Source organism: Lingula anatina, chromosome 1 (assembly GCF_051362555.1).
Source record: "Lingula anatina isolate TDL-2025a chromosome 1, LinAna3.0, whole genome shotgun sequence".
In the NCBI taxonomy this organism is placed as follows: domain Eukaryota; kingdom Metazoa; phylum Brachiopoda; class Lingulata; order Lingulida; family Lingulidae; genus Lingula; species Lingula anatina.
The window spans coordinates 24,802,453-24,817,521 of NC_141767.1; the positions used below are offsets into that span (position 1 = coordinate 24,802,453).

The following is a 15,069-nucleotide window of genomic DNA, read 5'->3' on the forward strand; positions in this document are numbered from 1 at the left end:
TGTTGAGTGAGCTAACATTTCTTTGTTTTTCAGTGAAATCCTAAGCGATTATGTCATGTAAATCACAGATGGTTAACGAAAAAAAAAACACGTGAAGACTACATGATCACAAAGTTTCGAAGTATCAAATCACGTCTGAAGAAAGTGATAATTGTGTATGCCTTTTTTTGTATTGTTTAAACAGCCGCATATTTGTTAACGAAAGTGTTTATCCTACATCGCCTCTTTTTCTATTTAGCTACAGCTCCCTAGATCCGTTGAACTAAAAGACGCAATGAAAGGAGCTTTGTGAAGTGAATGTCTTCGTATGATATAAAATTTCACTCTATACTTCTTTCGTCCATATATTAAAGCACTTCAGTGTAAACAACTGTAATGTCATAATTAAAATATTTATTTATTGATAGGGGTACTCAAGACTAAAAATTTAAAGAAGAACAATAGTTGAAAATAGAACAGCTTTTTGGAGGGAGGGGGGAGGGGTCATGTCTTTATTTGTGCGCTTTTAATGAAGCACTAGATATTTTTGTCTTTAAATATTTTTAAATTCATTTAAAGCCTATTCAATAGGTTTTACCGTACTTTCATCTGCGACATAAATAAAGTATTTTGATTCAAAATTGATTCAAAATCTCCGCACGGAGAACAGAGACATAACGGAACACAAGAAACCTCGTAAGGTACTGGTGAAGCAACGTAAGGCGTGTACTCATTCATCTTTGGAAAGATGCCAGTGGCCTTCGTGTATGTTTAGGGTGCGAAAATCAGTAATAAGATTTTGACAAATTTCACGGAGGGTTGGCAAGTATAACCCCAGAGGCAGACAGGTCCCTCAGTATTGTTCTCGTGTGTTCGAATTATAAGATAGAAGGTAAAGGGACCGTTAACAGGAGTATCCATACGTCAGCACTTAATTCGACCCTTTCTAGAATGTGTCCAAGTTTAGATGTTCATCATATCTCACCTATTTCATGGCAGCAAACGATAAGAAAGACAGTGCCCTCCTTAACAATCTGATGACTATTTGCGTAGATTGCAGGGCTGCGTTACACTAAACATATGGCACTTTTTGTGGTGAGAACAATCCTCACCCTCGTTTCCCTTTTGTGTGGTGCCCGGGAGGTGGTAGGGTGTGGAGAAGGGTATATAGATCCAACAATCTCAGAAAACATCCAGTACGCAGAAGCTGTGGTCTATGGGAAGGTGTTGGCCCGTTATCCTGCGACTGACACGGGGCTGTCATATACGGTGACTTTGGAAACACACTGTATTTTCAAGGGACCCCGAGTAAAAGGGCTCATCAACATCACGAAGACTGGCAAGTGAAGTTTACAATTTCTCATATCATTTGTTTGGTTAGGATGTTTTAGTTCAAGTTCCATTATATCATGCTTAATCAATGCAACTGCACTGGTTTGAACTTTAGACAGTGTTATGATATCTGATGCCCACTAAGCAGGATAAGTCGTAACCTCAACTTGCAAAGGTCAAAATAAGAAAATGACAACTGGATCATGAACCTTTGTGCATAGGTTATATGTTTGAATGCATTGCTGGTCCTCTGAAGCCCCTTTGGAATTTTCAAAATTTCAGACAAAAAAATTGATATAAAAGTGGGGCCGTTTGTAGAACGCACTGTCCATCACTTGAATCTTTATAAAATTGTTTGCAGCTGTGCCTTTGCTATGTTAACTAAACTATTACAAGATTGTATGTAAAACAATTTTTGATCGCCGGGTTTAACAGACCCCATCTTTTTGCTACACAGTCATAATAAAGAGGCTTAATTTGTTGTTTATCATAAATGTTCATCCCAAATTTGGAGACAAAACTATTGTAACCTGGAGAGAATTATGGATGATATGGGTAAATTAAGGAAATTTCATAATTTTTGCTCTTGTCATAGGTTCACCTTATTGGACACAAGTTCTTTTTTTGTCTTAATTTTTGTAATAAGATTTTCTCAATGGATACAACTTCATGAATAACCATTATCTGATTTTAAAATGTACTTAAAAACTGTTAAGTCTGTAATACTGTAAATACAATCTGAAAACGAAGATGTTCTTTATGTCTCTCGGATGTCCATTCTAATGCAATTATCTATTTTTTTCTAAGTATTTGTCGCAAAAATGGCATTATTGAAGCAGACATTAAGGAAATTTGTGACTGTAGGCAAATTAGTGGTTCAAAAGTCGTATGAATAAAACCCTTATAGTCTTTAATCTTCTTTAACATTTATCACAAACAAAATCTTATTGATGGAAAATTGTGTCTTCATATTTAATATTACTTTAAGTCCAACAATGCATTTACCGCTAAGAGGCTCAAATCATTGTGAACGGAGGGTTAGAATATAATTATCATTATGGAAAACGCCCTTATCCCCATTTTGGCAATACCAGGGCATGTTGCGTCTTCAGTCGATCTCTGTTGAAAATTAAGATTAAATATGTTAGTTTAATCTTCTTTTTCTGTACAAGGTCATATTCCTGGCTGGTGCTACGAGACTAATTTTCAGGAGAACAGCTGGTACTTCGTGTTCCTGCAAGAGGAAGGCTCTCAGTGGGTCCCGTCGGAGGTCCCTGTAATCTCCAATGACGTGCGAAAGGTCCAGGAAGTCCTTGGCTCATGTGGTCTTTCTGCAGAAAACCTTCATCCAGTGGGTAAATGTCATAATGCTGTTCATAGTTTATTCATTTTTTTAAAAGAAATGCATTTGATCGAATAGAATTAAGAAAAACAAATATTGAAAAACGCCATATGTGTTAATCAGCATTAAAAAGCTAAAAAGTATCTCAGCATGTTTTGGTAGTTTCTTTTTTTACACAGCATATGTCATAATAAATGTTTTTGTGGATAATAGGGGACAAAACCGATAGCAAATACAAATGCCCACAAGTGGATGAAAAAACGTGTCTTGTTGAGTCTACGACCCAAGCAAACAAATCCAGTGCCGGAGTGACGCCTCGACCTTCAACGAAAGCTGGGTCTTATCAGAAACAATCTCAGCTGCCTGAAGGTACAGCTGTCACAGTAATTCAATTAAAATATACTGACAGTCAATGAAAACTCATTTATTTATCAAATAATATATAAGTTCCTTTGGAACATTAAGAAAATAACAGTTTTCGTGTGAAATATGACCCATTATTCAGTCAAACAAGGTGACTTTCTTATGACCAAACAAGTGCATTTGTACTCGTTTATATGGTTGGAATCGATTCTCGGTAAAAAATGTACAAGAAAGTTTTCTGATGCGTTTTCATTGACTGTCAGTATATATATGGTATGTTTTTTCTATGTCAATATTACGTTTTTAACAGCCTCTTGGAAACATTCCAATAATTAACTTACAACTAAGGTGTGAAAATCATTAGAATTTTATAAGTATCATTTACAGTATGCATACATCTTTTGATTTCAGGCAATGCCGGTGTTTCCGTTCCAATATTTGTGGTGTCTCTTTTCTTGGTGGCTCTTTTCACAATGCTGTGCGTTCTCACGGTGCTATTTCTGCTTCGGCACAGGTTTGTTAAATACTACACAGATCACTTCAAGTTGCAGAAACTGAATGAAGACCCAATGCCGTCTGCACTTTCTGGGACGTTTCAGGCAAACTGACTGTTAAAATGTTTCACGGCGGAGAGTAAGAAGTTAAAGATAAGGTTTTAATATTAGAGATAACTATTTGAATGACTATTTTGTATGTATTTTCACTCTAAGAACAAATCGGTTATTGACCCCACCGATAAAATCGGTTGACTTGAAATCAGTTACAAACAAAGGTTTACTCGGTTAGTTGTCAACCAGTCAATTGGTCAACATGATGACCTTGTGGATCTGTTACTGAATAACTGACCTGAGAACATTTGAAAGGAATATTGAAAGACTGTAAAGTAAACTTGTTGAATCGTGTTTGCTTCGCTTGCTTCACATGCTTGGGGATGGACGAGTTTGTGAAAAAATTCTTTCTTCCCTCATTCATTTTTAAAGATGTGTTCGTCAGCATCCTGTATCGGATGGCCTAGTGGTGAGAGTGCCCGCCAACGAAGGTGGAGAACATGGGTTCTACTCCGTTTGGGGACATGCTAGTCTTTCAAGGCAAATAGTAATAACAGATATAAAGTGATAAGGGTTATGCATCTACTATAAAGACAAAAAACTTTGAATTACGGAAACACAATGTAAATTTAATATATAACGCTTTACTTAAAATTGGCAAAATTCATAACAAATAAATGATTTCGAATAAAACCTTCCACAACTGTTAGAAAAAATATTAAACAGACATCCTTTAAAAAGTATAAATGTATCACAGTAAAAATTACAACATTCGTCTACCTAATGACATTTTGGACGGATAGCGTACATAAATTCATTAGTCTGTCATGGATAAAGATCTTGCACAATATTCAATACATGGCAAATAAAATTAAGGAATGAATTATCTTGAAATACTAGAGTGCATTTCATATATTGTATAGGAAGTGATGTGGAATGTTTACACGGGAGTCGGTGTCTTGGGATTTGCGTCTTGTCTGTTGGCGTTGGCAATGGCTTCGTTACTGTTCTCCACATATTTCTGCAAACAAAAAATTCAGAATATTTTCAGCAAATTACTTCATCAGCTATGTTATGTTTTTAACATTTTTTCAGGTCCAAAACAATCTAATTGCATTCTAATAAGATGTTGAGGTACATGTACAGGTCATCTGTACCAACAGTTCATTTAAATGCTTTCTTTATCTAAATGTCCAAAGATGGCATAGTGACGTAAACGATAATGGGTATCTAAATTGTAGAAATAATAAACCTATCATGTTTACCATTAGGTCTTTGCTCATGTAGTATGGTTTTTGCACGCCATCATTGCGCTCACAATCCTCGCAGAAGCAGAGAAACACGGTGTCAATGGCCATCTTGACGACAAAATAAATACATCGGTTACCATTTTAACAACAACAACAGCAAAAAAAAAAAAAAAAAAACTTTTTGATTACGGACAGTTTTCCACTAAAAAGGAATACATGTAAAGACCGCTCTAACTAAAAGATGACTTCATTAATTCATGTAACAAATATATAGATGGGCTATGTTTAAGATTGCTAGATGCACATGGAATTTTGACTCCCTAAATGCTTAAATAAAAAAAAAAAAAAATAATATAACTAATATGACAAGATTCCTCACCTCATACACCGACAGGAACACATGAGCCACGAAAAAGGCAAAGAGTCCTACAACTAGCAGTGGCGCCCAAATGTAGTGAAGGGTAGGCTTAGTCTATGAAAAAATTATTAAAGCATAATAAAAATAAGTACCGGATACTCCTGCCATCCTCAGCAATGGCTTTGAAAATTAGGCCAGACTATATAAAAGTAAGATTAAATACAGATATTACCCAGAATACTATATACAAAGGTTTTCAGATTAATTGTTTGTATTTTGGAACACTTCACGTGAACACAATGGAAAATTTACACAGTCAACTGATGACAAAAATATTAGTTTAACACTATGAGGAAAACTAAAAATAATTAATTCCGCTCAGTGTTTAAAATATCTTATTTGCTTGTATTCGTTTGTCTCAAAATAAACCATAATTTCAATTATTATCAAAATCAAAAAGAAAGTATGGTACCTTAAGAAGTTCCAGCCCAACTGCTACTACCACGCCAGCGGTGCCAAGTTTGCCGAGAAAAAGCAGAAAGTCGCCCACTGTGTTAATGGCGGCCACACGTAACGCGTTGGTGACAATCAGCGTGAACGCTTTCTTGGCTGCTTTGCAGAAGTTGTAACCATAGATAGCTGGAAATGAATATAATGCGAAATCTTTAACCCAAAGAAGTGGTAATTTTGGTAAAAATGTATTTTTTTAATCTGTTGATGCAGTCAAAAATGTATATTCTTCAGCCATGGTTTGAAGTTTTGCTTAAGTCAAAATTCACCTCATATTGTTATTTTCGAACAGCACATGATTACATATCACCCTGCACTGAAATAAAAACGCCTTGAATGAATTCTTTCATACAATTACCAGTTTCGATGTAGGCATTCCTGTTAATGTATTTGAGTATCTTCTCGAAGCACCATAGGCAACACATCAAGCATTTGAGCAAAAAATCGACGATTTTAGAGGTTCTTCCTCTTAGTCTAGAAAGATAACAGTGGTTTGAATGATAGTAGATAACAATGATTTGAATGCTAACGATGATTGGATAAATATGAAAAAGGTTACACATTTATTGGGTAAACATAAAAAAGGTTGCTCCTAAACATAATTCAGCCTTAGTTAAAACATTGCGAGACAGAAAGCTTACTTCTTTTCGACGAATGCAAGTATCATTCGCATGAGCTGGATAATAGCAATAATCAGCGACCCAAAAGCCACGGTGCCCAAATGGTATCTAGAAAAATACAGTAAAATTATCTTGAACTCTTATATAGTACCACATTGTCTGAGAATGATTCTGTTGAAATAAGGAATACCACTTCAGAATCATTTTAGGCAAGAGTCGCATGTCATTCACAGCTCATATATCATTAGTAACTTGTACTTAACTTACTTATAAGAGGCTTAAACTAATCTATGTTAAGTCAACCTTTGTAAAACTGATTCTGTGTTACCTGATGAGTCTTCCTGTAGATGCGAGGACAGGATACCCTATTTGGCTTTTGTCTCTATAAAACATGACAGGGAGGTATGAAAACTAAATACACTTCAAAGGTTTACAATATATGCTTGTGCTTGGATTCAATATTTAGCAAATATCTCACTCATACATATATGTAGGCAGTTTGTAAAGAGTTGCGGACGCATTGGAATACAGACATTAATGATAATTATTATGATCATTTGAGAACTACCGAGCAGGCGAATAATGCGACACATAAGTTAAAAAGTTACACATTTCACAAAAGGCATTCATACATGTGTGGAAATAATTTTTCACCAACCTGTGGAAGTACCAAGTGGCAATGGCGCCCGCAATGACCATCTGTTGGCAGGCAATGATGAATTGAATGATCCACAGTGTGCCGAATATGTGGTACCACTTAAGATACTGAAATACAGAAACGATTTGGACGTACATGTACATAATCTTAATACAGTTTTATACAACAAACCAAATCAATTTCTACATTGAAACATGGATAATTGAAACTTGATTCCACTTTCATGGCCCAGAAAACAGGGACAGGATGCAAGGGACCACATTAGAATTGGTAATAAATTATTAGAAAACTGAAAAAGGAAAACAAGATCAATCACTACAGATACTCATGGATACTGGGAGCACTGCTAATCAATCTTTCAAACATGTGCGTTCATACGTATCTTGCACGGCTCGTTTCATCAATTAATTTACGAATTAACGACGGTCTCTTTGTACTATACAAATAACATTTACAGCATACAGCATACATTATTTAGGCATGTGCAACTTATCACATTAAGCTGATGAATTTAAGTGATTTTATTGCGTAACAGCATACCCCACCAAGAGACCAGACGGTGAGTTAATGAACGGTAGGATCACACTGAGATCTACCTGATAAAATAGCCGTGATCACGACGATTCAATGACTTGGTTGGCTAGTAGTCTAAACTAATTGACAAAACACTTAATAATATGTGATAATATGTGGTAATGTGATGTCTACATGTATGTATGTATGTAGTCTTTAATAGTTATATGAAGATATACCCATCTACACGTTTTCAAATACTTACGAAAAGAAGCTCGTCTACTTTATAAAACACCTGACCCGAGGAATGGATTTCTGGGTCGCCTGAAAAAGCAATATTAAAATGGAACATATATATATATTTTTAATTTCTGTACATATTTGTTCAAATATTCCATGCTATTATACCGTGATTTGGACATAAGTTTATAACCATAAACCTACTCTTGTCCATTCCCTCTCCCTTTGAGCATCTTCATGCCAGCCCATAGATTAAGTAATGGCTTTCAAACAGATTGCAAGATGTAACCAAGCCTAATGAATGATTTTGCAAAATTTCCACTGACCTGCAGTCTCTAAGTACATAAACAGGTATCCAAGCCCAGCAAGGCTTGCAGCGAGCACTAGGAATGTCTGAATATGAAAGAAAAACATATGGAAAAAGTCAAATATCTAAATTGTAAAATATGCCTGATAACTGGACAAAGAAAAGATCATTTCTAAAATGTTGATAAAACTCCTGTAGTTTCGAACAGCAAATAATTATCTGTCATTTAAATTATGCATTGTGTATGTTACCATATCCCTTATTCATAGATCGACGAGGTGGGAAGTTTACCCCTACCCAAATTGGCTGTAGCAAGATTACTGGCATCTTGGCAATAGCTTTTCCCGCTTCCTTGAATAGCTGAACCACCTGCAAATACAATTAAACCACTTAATTATAAGGCAACATGCAGCTTTTTAAAAATGCCCTACGCTAGAACAATAGGTGAATCTATCTGAACGTAACGTATGGCAATTTATTTATATTCTATATCAGCTCTTTTTGTTATTATTTACAAAAACGGGCATGCATACCAGAGCAATTCTCTTCCTCATGACCAGCAATATGAGTAGAATGATCAACTGAAACAAATGAAATAAATATTTAAGTTCACGTTTTGTGGCATAATTGTTACAGTAGATGATACGGTGCACATGTTATTTACTTGTTATATACATATATATTAATATTTTTTGGCTGAGAGGAATATAGCTGTATCTCTTATGTACATGGCTGTTTGGGGAACGTAATATTCAAGTTACGATTAAGAGAAAGATAAATAACCGTCGCTTTAATTTTAGTTAATTTAAAAGTCAATATTCGTTAAAGCCTGTGTGTATTCTCATTGTCCATCTGAAAAGCAAGCCATATTTGAATGACTCCTACCGTAATGCCTGACACCACACAAGCAATAATCAGCCATCTTGTCACCAGTTCCTTGTCTTCGTCAGTTTGGTCGGATACAGGTGTTTCATTCAGTGCCTTGTTGTATGTGTACCAGGTGTACCTGTGTTAAACATGACCATACCTTAACAATATAGGTTTCATGTCATAGAAAAGTAACTTGACAATGTTGTGTGTTTTATAATTTTACTGATTGAAAATATAGTATTGATTGCGCTCATTTTTTCGCTAACGATGTGGAACATTTGGAAGCTACGAGAATAATTTTTCAATTGATTTATCAACGCAACTTATTGCCTTGATATTTACATGGCAAACAGAATATCAGGGCTGCCATTTAAAACTGAACAACCAACACTTAGCAATGATTAGTTCGTGAAATGGTTCTGTAGGAGATTTGCTTACCAGCAAAATCCAGTTCCAGCCAAACTTCCCAGTGCGCAGACAATGATTACTAACCATATGATGACGCCAGCAAAGAACCGCAGCAGAACCAAAATTATCAAAGCCACTCCTGTAGATTTATAAGAATAATATAAATTAAAAGATAGAAATGAATATCTTTTGTCTTTTTGCTCTGTGCTACAGAGGCTATGCTGCAGAGGCCTTAGTGTATTGCTAAACAGTGGACAGACTCTACCTTGTAATCTGTTTTCGGTTTTACTTTTCCTTACCTACAGAGCCACTGCTAAGATATGCCATTTCGCGCCACGCAGTCTCCATGTCCGTGGTAAGCTTCTACAATTGCATAAAATAATACCACTTTTCAAAGTCAGTTTTGAAAATTTTGACAATATTTGATGCCAAATGGATAAATTTACTATGTATAAGTGACGATCAAGACCAGTGGAATAATAATGTATATTTTTTGTGGGACACCGCAAAATAAAAATAAGTGATATAAAAATACCAAACGTGTATGCAAATTATAAATAACATATGATCCATATTGATCAATATACGCGTCAATAAATATGCATTCTATCAGTGACCCAAGATATAATACCGATAAACGACATACTTACTTGGAGAAAATCCTCGTCCAAGGCATTAAGTACAGTGGACATGCCTGATGCCACAGACTGAGCCGCATTAATAGCAGCGGCAGGGATACAACGGTGAAGGATGCTCGCACTACAGCAAAATAATAATAAAAAAAAACATGATGGGGTAAATCTCATCTTTAATTTAGCCAGATTCTTAAGCATTCCCCCCCCCCCCTACCCTCAACAGTTCAGATTATTTTTCACACGATGTCATGTCACACGTGACTTATCAAAATGTATATAATTGCTTTTTTGGGAGAAATTGATCACTCCATTTAGGTTTTTTTCTATATTCCTTTCTTAGCAACTGTAACCTTTCTTCTTACGTAGACAGTACTGGCAGTGGTGGACAAGTGGCATCAGCAGCAAGTGAACCCACGTGGTAGCTGGAGACACTCACGTCATAGTGGCAAAGACGAGAGTCATTCACAGTGGCAAATTCTTGTAAAGCTGTCACGGTAGCGATGTCCGTCGTAGGGCAAGATTTAACGCACAGTTTTACAGTGTTTCCCGTTGGGTTGGCTGAATGCAGGAAGTTGTAGTGGTATAGGTTTCTGTAACGTAAGGAATTGGATTTTGTGCTAAAATTATATTTCATTAAGGTGAAGTTGTTGGAACCCCACATAACCAGTATGATTTAAAATGGAAGGTTGATTGTCATAGTGGAAGGTTACTGAGGGCACAAAACGTTGATAGGGATTTTCAGAAATGTTTTCACCGCAACATACGCAAATACAAATTTTTTAAAAGTGTATAACAAAATTTAAAAAATACAAAGACGTGATATTTTTTAAACAATTTATAATCAACGCAATGGTCACTTACGCAATTCCAGTCATGTCCTTGCCAGAGCTGGTTACGTTGGGGATAATTTCATTTTTTTGATTACACACATTTCCCCAGCTGTCGACCCCGTAAACCAGCATGTTAGGGTTCCCTTTCGTGATGCCTAGATAAGACACATAGCCCTAGATGCAAACAAAGAAATTAAGGGAATATCAAAAATTATATCAGACGAGGGTGGCTGGATTATTAACACGCGTAGAGTAAAGGTGGTATACACAATAACAGCATGATATAAAACCGAGGACATCAATCTATTCACACTTCCCTTCTTTTTCTCTGACAGAAAAACATCATAACGATTAAATTATTGGATAGATAAAAAAGGAAACGTGCTATTGTAGCAGGGTCAAGGTAATATATTTCGCAAGTTTGTTCAATCGATTTTGCAACTGTCTCAATATAGGAATGACAAATATCGTGTCTGGTTTTGCTTGGAATGGAATACGTGCACTGTAAATATATGGAATATTCACAAAATATATTTTTTCAACTATAAATGCTATGGGGGATTACTTGAGCAACAGTATTTTGAAAATAAAATACCGAAAGATTGCCTTTAATCGTTGTAAATCAATTGTCTGGTTGTGGATGTAATGCAAATAGTTGATAAAACCGAGTAATCCAAAGGACTTAAGTCTCACAAGCTTGTTTGATTTCGGTTCTATCATATTAACTTATAATCTAAATTTAATGTATGCTAAGATTCGACATAAGTCTGTTGGTTTTATCAACTTTGAACAAATTGCATAAACCAATATTTATACGTATAGAGAAAAGAAACTACCATCCTAGCCATTTTCAGTATTGGCAGTAAGGGTTTGACAATGTAACAGACTCGGAAAAAAAAAGAAAAACCACAGGCTCGCCTCCTGTACACGTGTATTTCTTACCATTCCCCCCAACGCAGCAATGAATAGTAAGAGGAAGAAAACGTCAGTGCAGCCCCTGTTTTTAAGTGGACCGTCAAAGCCATCGTCCACACGGTCAGCAGGGGAGACCTGGAACGTAAACATCAGTAAAAATTAAGTAAAAACTGCTTTACATTATGTTTGATATGCTTGGTGATACTGTTTTTTTTCCAATGAATTTAGACAAAATTTGCTTTGCTTCCAAGTGTAAAGCAGATGGAATATAGGCTAAATTACTCTCGAGGGAGAGAAAACAAAGCACCGCTGACATTTAAAAATAAAAGGTCCTCCCTAAACCGAAGCACAAGGCAATAATAAAAGATAGCTACAGATAAATAGAAATCATTGTATCAATACATACTTATGTATTGTATTAATGCATACGTATGTACATGTAAATGATATTGGTAAATGAACTAGAATATCAACAAAACAATGTTTTACCTTTTCCGGATGCACCTGAGAGTTACCGTTCATTATGCGACATCATTCCTAGACCATTTTTTTCTGTTTCACGTTCAAGTGTATTTAAAATGTATGAGAAATGTTGATAAAAAAGTTTCTTATCCATTAAATACACACTACATTGTGTTTCCTCGATGTAGAGCTAATAAATTCATCGTCTGAAGTAAAACAGACCGTTCATACTTCGACAGTATGGCGGCAATCCTTGACGTACAGGTTAGCAATAGCAACCTCAGGTATATCGAAAGAACTAGTACAGTTGCATGTGTTAAAATGCAAAAAGGCGCATTAATCAATACACATTTTCCGGAACTCTGAACAGCCATTATATAACTCAAAAGAATTACATGAATGAATCCACAATGGACACAAAAGAATCAGTTCTTTCGACAGGTGTTATGAATAACTTATATTACCTGTACTTCCAATATCGATTTTTTACAAGCACTAGCATGGATGTTTAGAAATAGTCGCCTCGAAACGAATATAATGAGCATAATACAAACTGCACATAATGAGCATAACATACAGATCAATATTTCATTCAGGTAGCTTTGGCAACATGGTCAAGTTAACCTACTCCTATACATTGATACACCGCACACTATTTAATGATTAACATGTCGTTACAAAAAATGTATAATTTTAATTTTACGTTTTGTATTTTGGGGACGTTTTAATCAAGACCGTTAAAATAACTTAAAAAAAATAATACAAAAAAAAGAGGGAAAAAGAGAAAATTACCATAATGGGAACAACCCTCGTGTCCGCAGCTCGACCACAGCACACCATTGTCAGTATGATCTAGCATGCAGGAAAACGTGTAGTTCCCATTTCTACCTGGAGAAAACAATTATATCTTGTCTGTCAACAATCTGAAAATCCGGTTTGGTTTGTTAATTAAGCCATATGCATCGCAGAGACTTAAATAGCTCCATGTCAGTCGTCAACATTCGTGCATTCGTCAACAACCCACTTACTAATACACACATACCATGGGGGACACGAATGAAATTGAATTTATGTAAACTTGAGATAAAAACAACGCTAGGCTTTGACATGCAAAGTACCAATTTAAATGAAAATTCACGGTTTTTTTACAACATAAAACAGAGACCGGCTCTCCAGCTGTAAATGATGTCAATAGTTAAATGAATCGGATTCACTGTTTGAAATACTATAATCTTATGCAAAAAATTAAAAGGGAAGCGGGATTCTTTTGTTGGATAGTCGAACATTATAACAAAAACGGTGCACTCAGTACGGTGGGCACAATGAACCTATCACTTGTATTTTGGCATTGGATGATACTATGTAAATGAATTACATGCCATAACTACCAAATTTGTAAAAAAAAAAAAAAAAAAAAAAAAAAAAAGTAGGAAGTAAAATAAAAAGTTATAGAAAACATAAATCCTGCTGTTGACTCACCTATTTCTCTTTTCCTCAAAGTAAATCATCACGTGGTACGTTTATGTCGTCATCGTGACGTCAACAAATGGACCTTTTTTGTTCTTTAGAAACATGCACAGCACGTTTGCGCAACAGCAACAAAAACTAATTTCATCAACTTTTTTTTCAAAAATGCATAATCGATTGTTAAGAATTTTTTGTACACAAAGGAAACCATGGAAACAACAAAACAAACAAAATGCAAATAACGAAAAATCTCTCCAAACCTTCTCACTCTTCTTTTCACTCAGGCATAGCCTATAAACATACCAATGGCATTTTCTGACAAATTTGAACTGAAATTTTTGAAAAAAAAAGAAAGTTTTCATAAATGAAAATTATCAAACACAAGCCGAAAAACTTTCATACCGTTAGCTTACGGCCAACCTGGACGTAGACCTTCATCAGACTGATGTAAGCAGATGTTGACACTCACTGACCGCTAGGTGGTATAGAGTCCAGGACCCTCTTATAAATGTCAGGTAGATCGAACCCCCCCCCCCTCCCCCCCATTCATGGGTGGCTGGTTACCGCTGATGTTGATATCCTCTCGTATCTTGCGTGGGATGTCAGATGACTCGGACTCAAGGATCTTGGTCAATACTGTGTCTGTTTCATGTTCAGAAACGGCAGAGCTGGTATTGCCTACAGTATTGTATTGATATTGCCTACAGTACGGTTTTAATAATTTTCACTTATGATCTAAATACCAAGCTAATGACCATTTTTGCTCAAGAAAGTTTTCCTCTGTTTTGTTGTATCTCTTCTTGTTTGTTCCGTTCTATATGAAAACCCTTAAGGAGGCCTATGCGCTTATCGTCTAAACGCACCATTTGTATCTTAGAGTAAACAAATAATGATTATTTTTATTGATAAATGTAATAAACACATTTGCATTTGGAACGTAATGTATTGTCATTATCATATCTGTTTCCTTAGTGTTAATGTCACGCATCTTATGTTCACGTCACGTACCTCTCATCCCCGAAGTACCCTGGGTTTCAGTTGTCTAAAAAGGCAAGTTCGTCTTTCTTTCACCTATTTCTTGCTTGACCGCTAAACATTTTTTTCGAAATCTGTTCCGTCAATCATGGGTAATGCTCCCGGTAAATAAACATGTATATCCAAAATATCGATACCAGATAAAACCGCTGTATTTTCAGCTGTGTATGGCATGTGAAAAAAAAAGAAAAATAAATAAATAAAATAAAATAAAATCTTTTCTGAAAACAAGATCACCTTCAGGAGTAACGGAGACTTTTGTGAAATGCTTGGATATTTGAGTCTCTCATTTATTAATTAATTAATTTATTTATCTATTTATTTATTTATTTGTTTGTTTTTGTGTTTGTTTATCTGTTTATTTTAAGAGGAAATTGACAATAAAAACGATGCCAAATATAATTATTATAATAATAATAATTTATTC

General features: G+C 35.4%; 2 protein-coding genes across 3 annotated transcripts; one reads left to right on the plus strand and one right to left on the minus strand.

Annotated features, from left to right (window-relative positions):
• Positions 1–780: 780 nt before the first annotated feature.
• Positions 781–4,316, plus strand: LOC106164628 (uncharacterized). Its single transcript, XM_013542595.2, has 4 exons — positions 781–1,318; positions 2,484–2,666; positions 2,867–3,022; positions 3,428–4,316. Exons 1-4 carry the CDS (start codon positions 1,060–1,062, stop codon positions 3,622–3,624), a joined length of 795 nt encoding a protein of 264 aa, XP_013398049.2. The 5' UTR covers positions 781–1,059; the 3' UTR covers positions 3,625–4,316.
• On the minus strand, positions 4,173–13,076 carry LOC106164627 (choline transporter-like protein 1). Of its 2 annotated transcripts, none has more exons than XM_013542592.3 (20): positions 12,933–13,076; positions 11,706–11,813; positions 10,795–10,937; positions 10,296–10,523; positions 9,949–10,057; positions 9,598–9,661; positions 9,329–9,437; positions 8,906–9,026; positions 8,554–8,601; positions 8,318–8,389; positions 8,040–8,106; positions 7,739–7,797; positions 6,961–7,067; positions 6,631–6,684; positions 6,324–6,410; positions 6,041–6,156; positions 5,645–5,811; positions 5,194–5,286; positions 4,830–4,922; positions 4,173–4,585 (listed from the first exon to the last, which is right to left on the minus strand). In XM_013542592.3, exons 1-20 carry the CDS (start codon positions 12,978–12,980, stop codon positions 4,505–4,507), a joined length of 1,974 nt encoding a protein of 657 aa, XP_013398046.2. In that variant the 5' UTR covers positions 12,981–13,076; the 3' UTR covers positions 4,173–4,504. The 2 variants fall into 2 exon arrangements, with proteins under 2 accessions (XP_013398046.2, XP_013398047.2); XM_013542593.3 differs by lacking the exon at positions 12,933–13,076 and adding an exon at positions 12,168–12,819.
• Between the last annotated feature and the right edge of the window lie 1,993 nt (positions 13,077–15,069).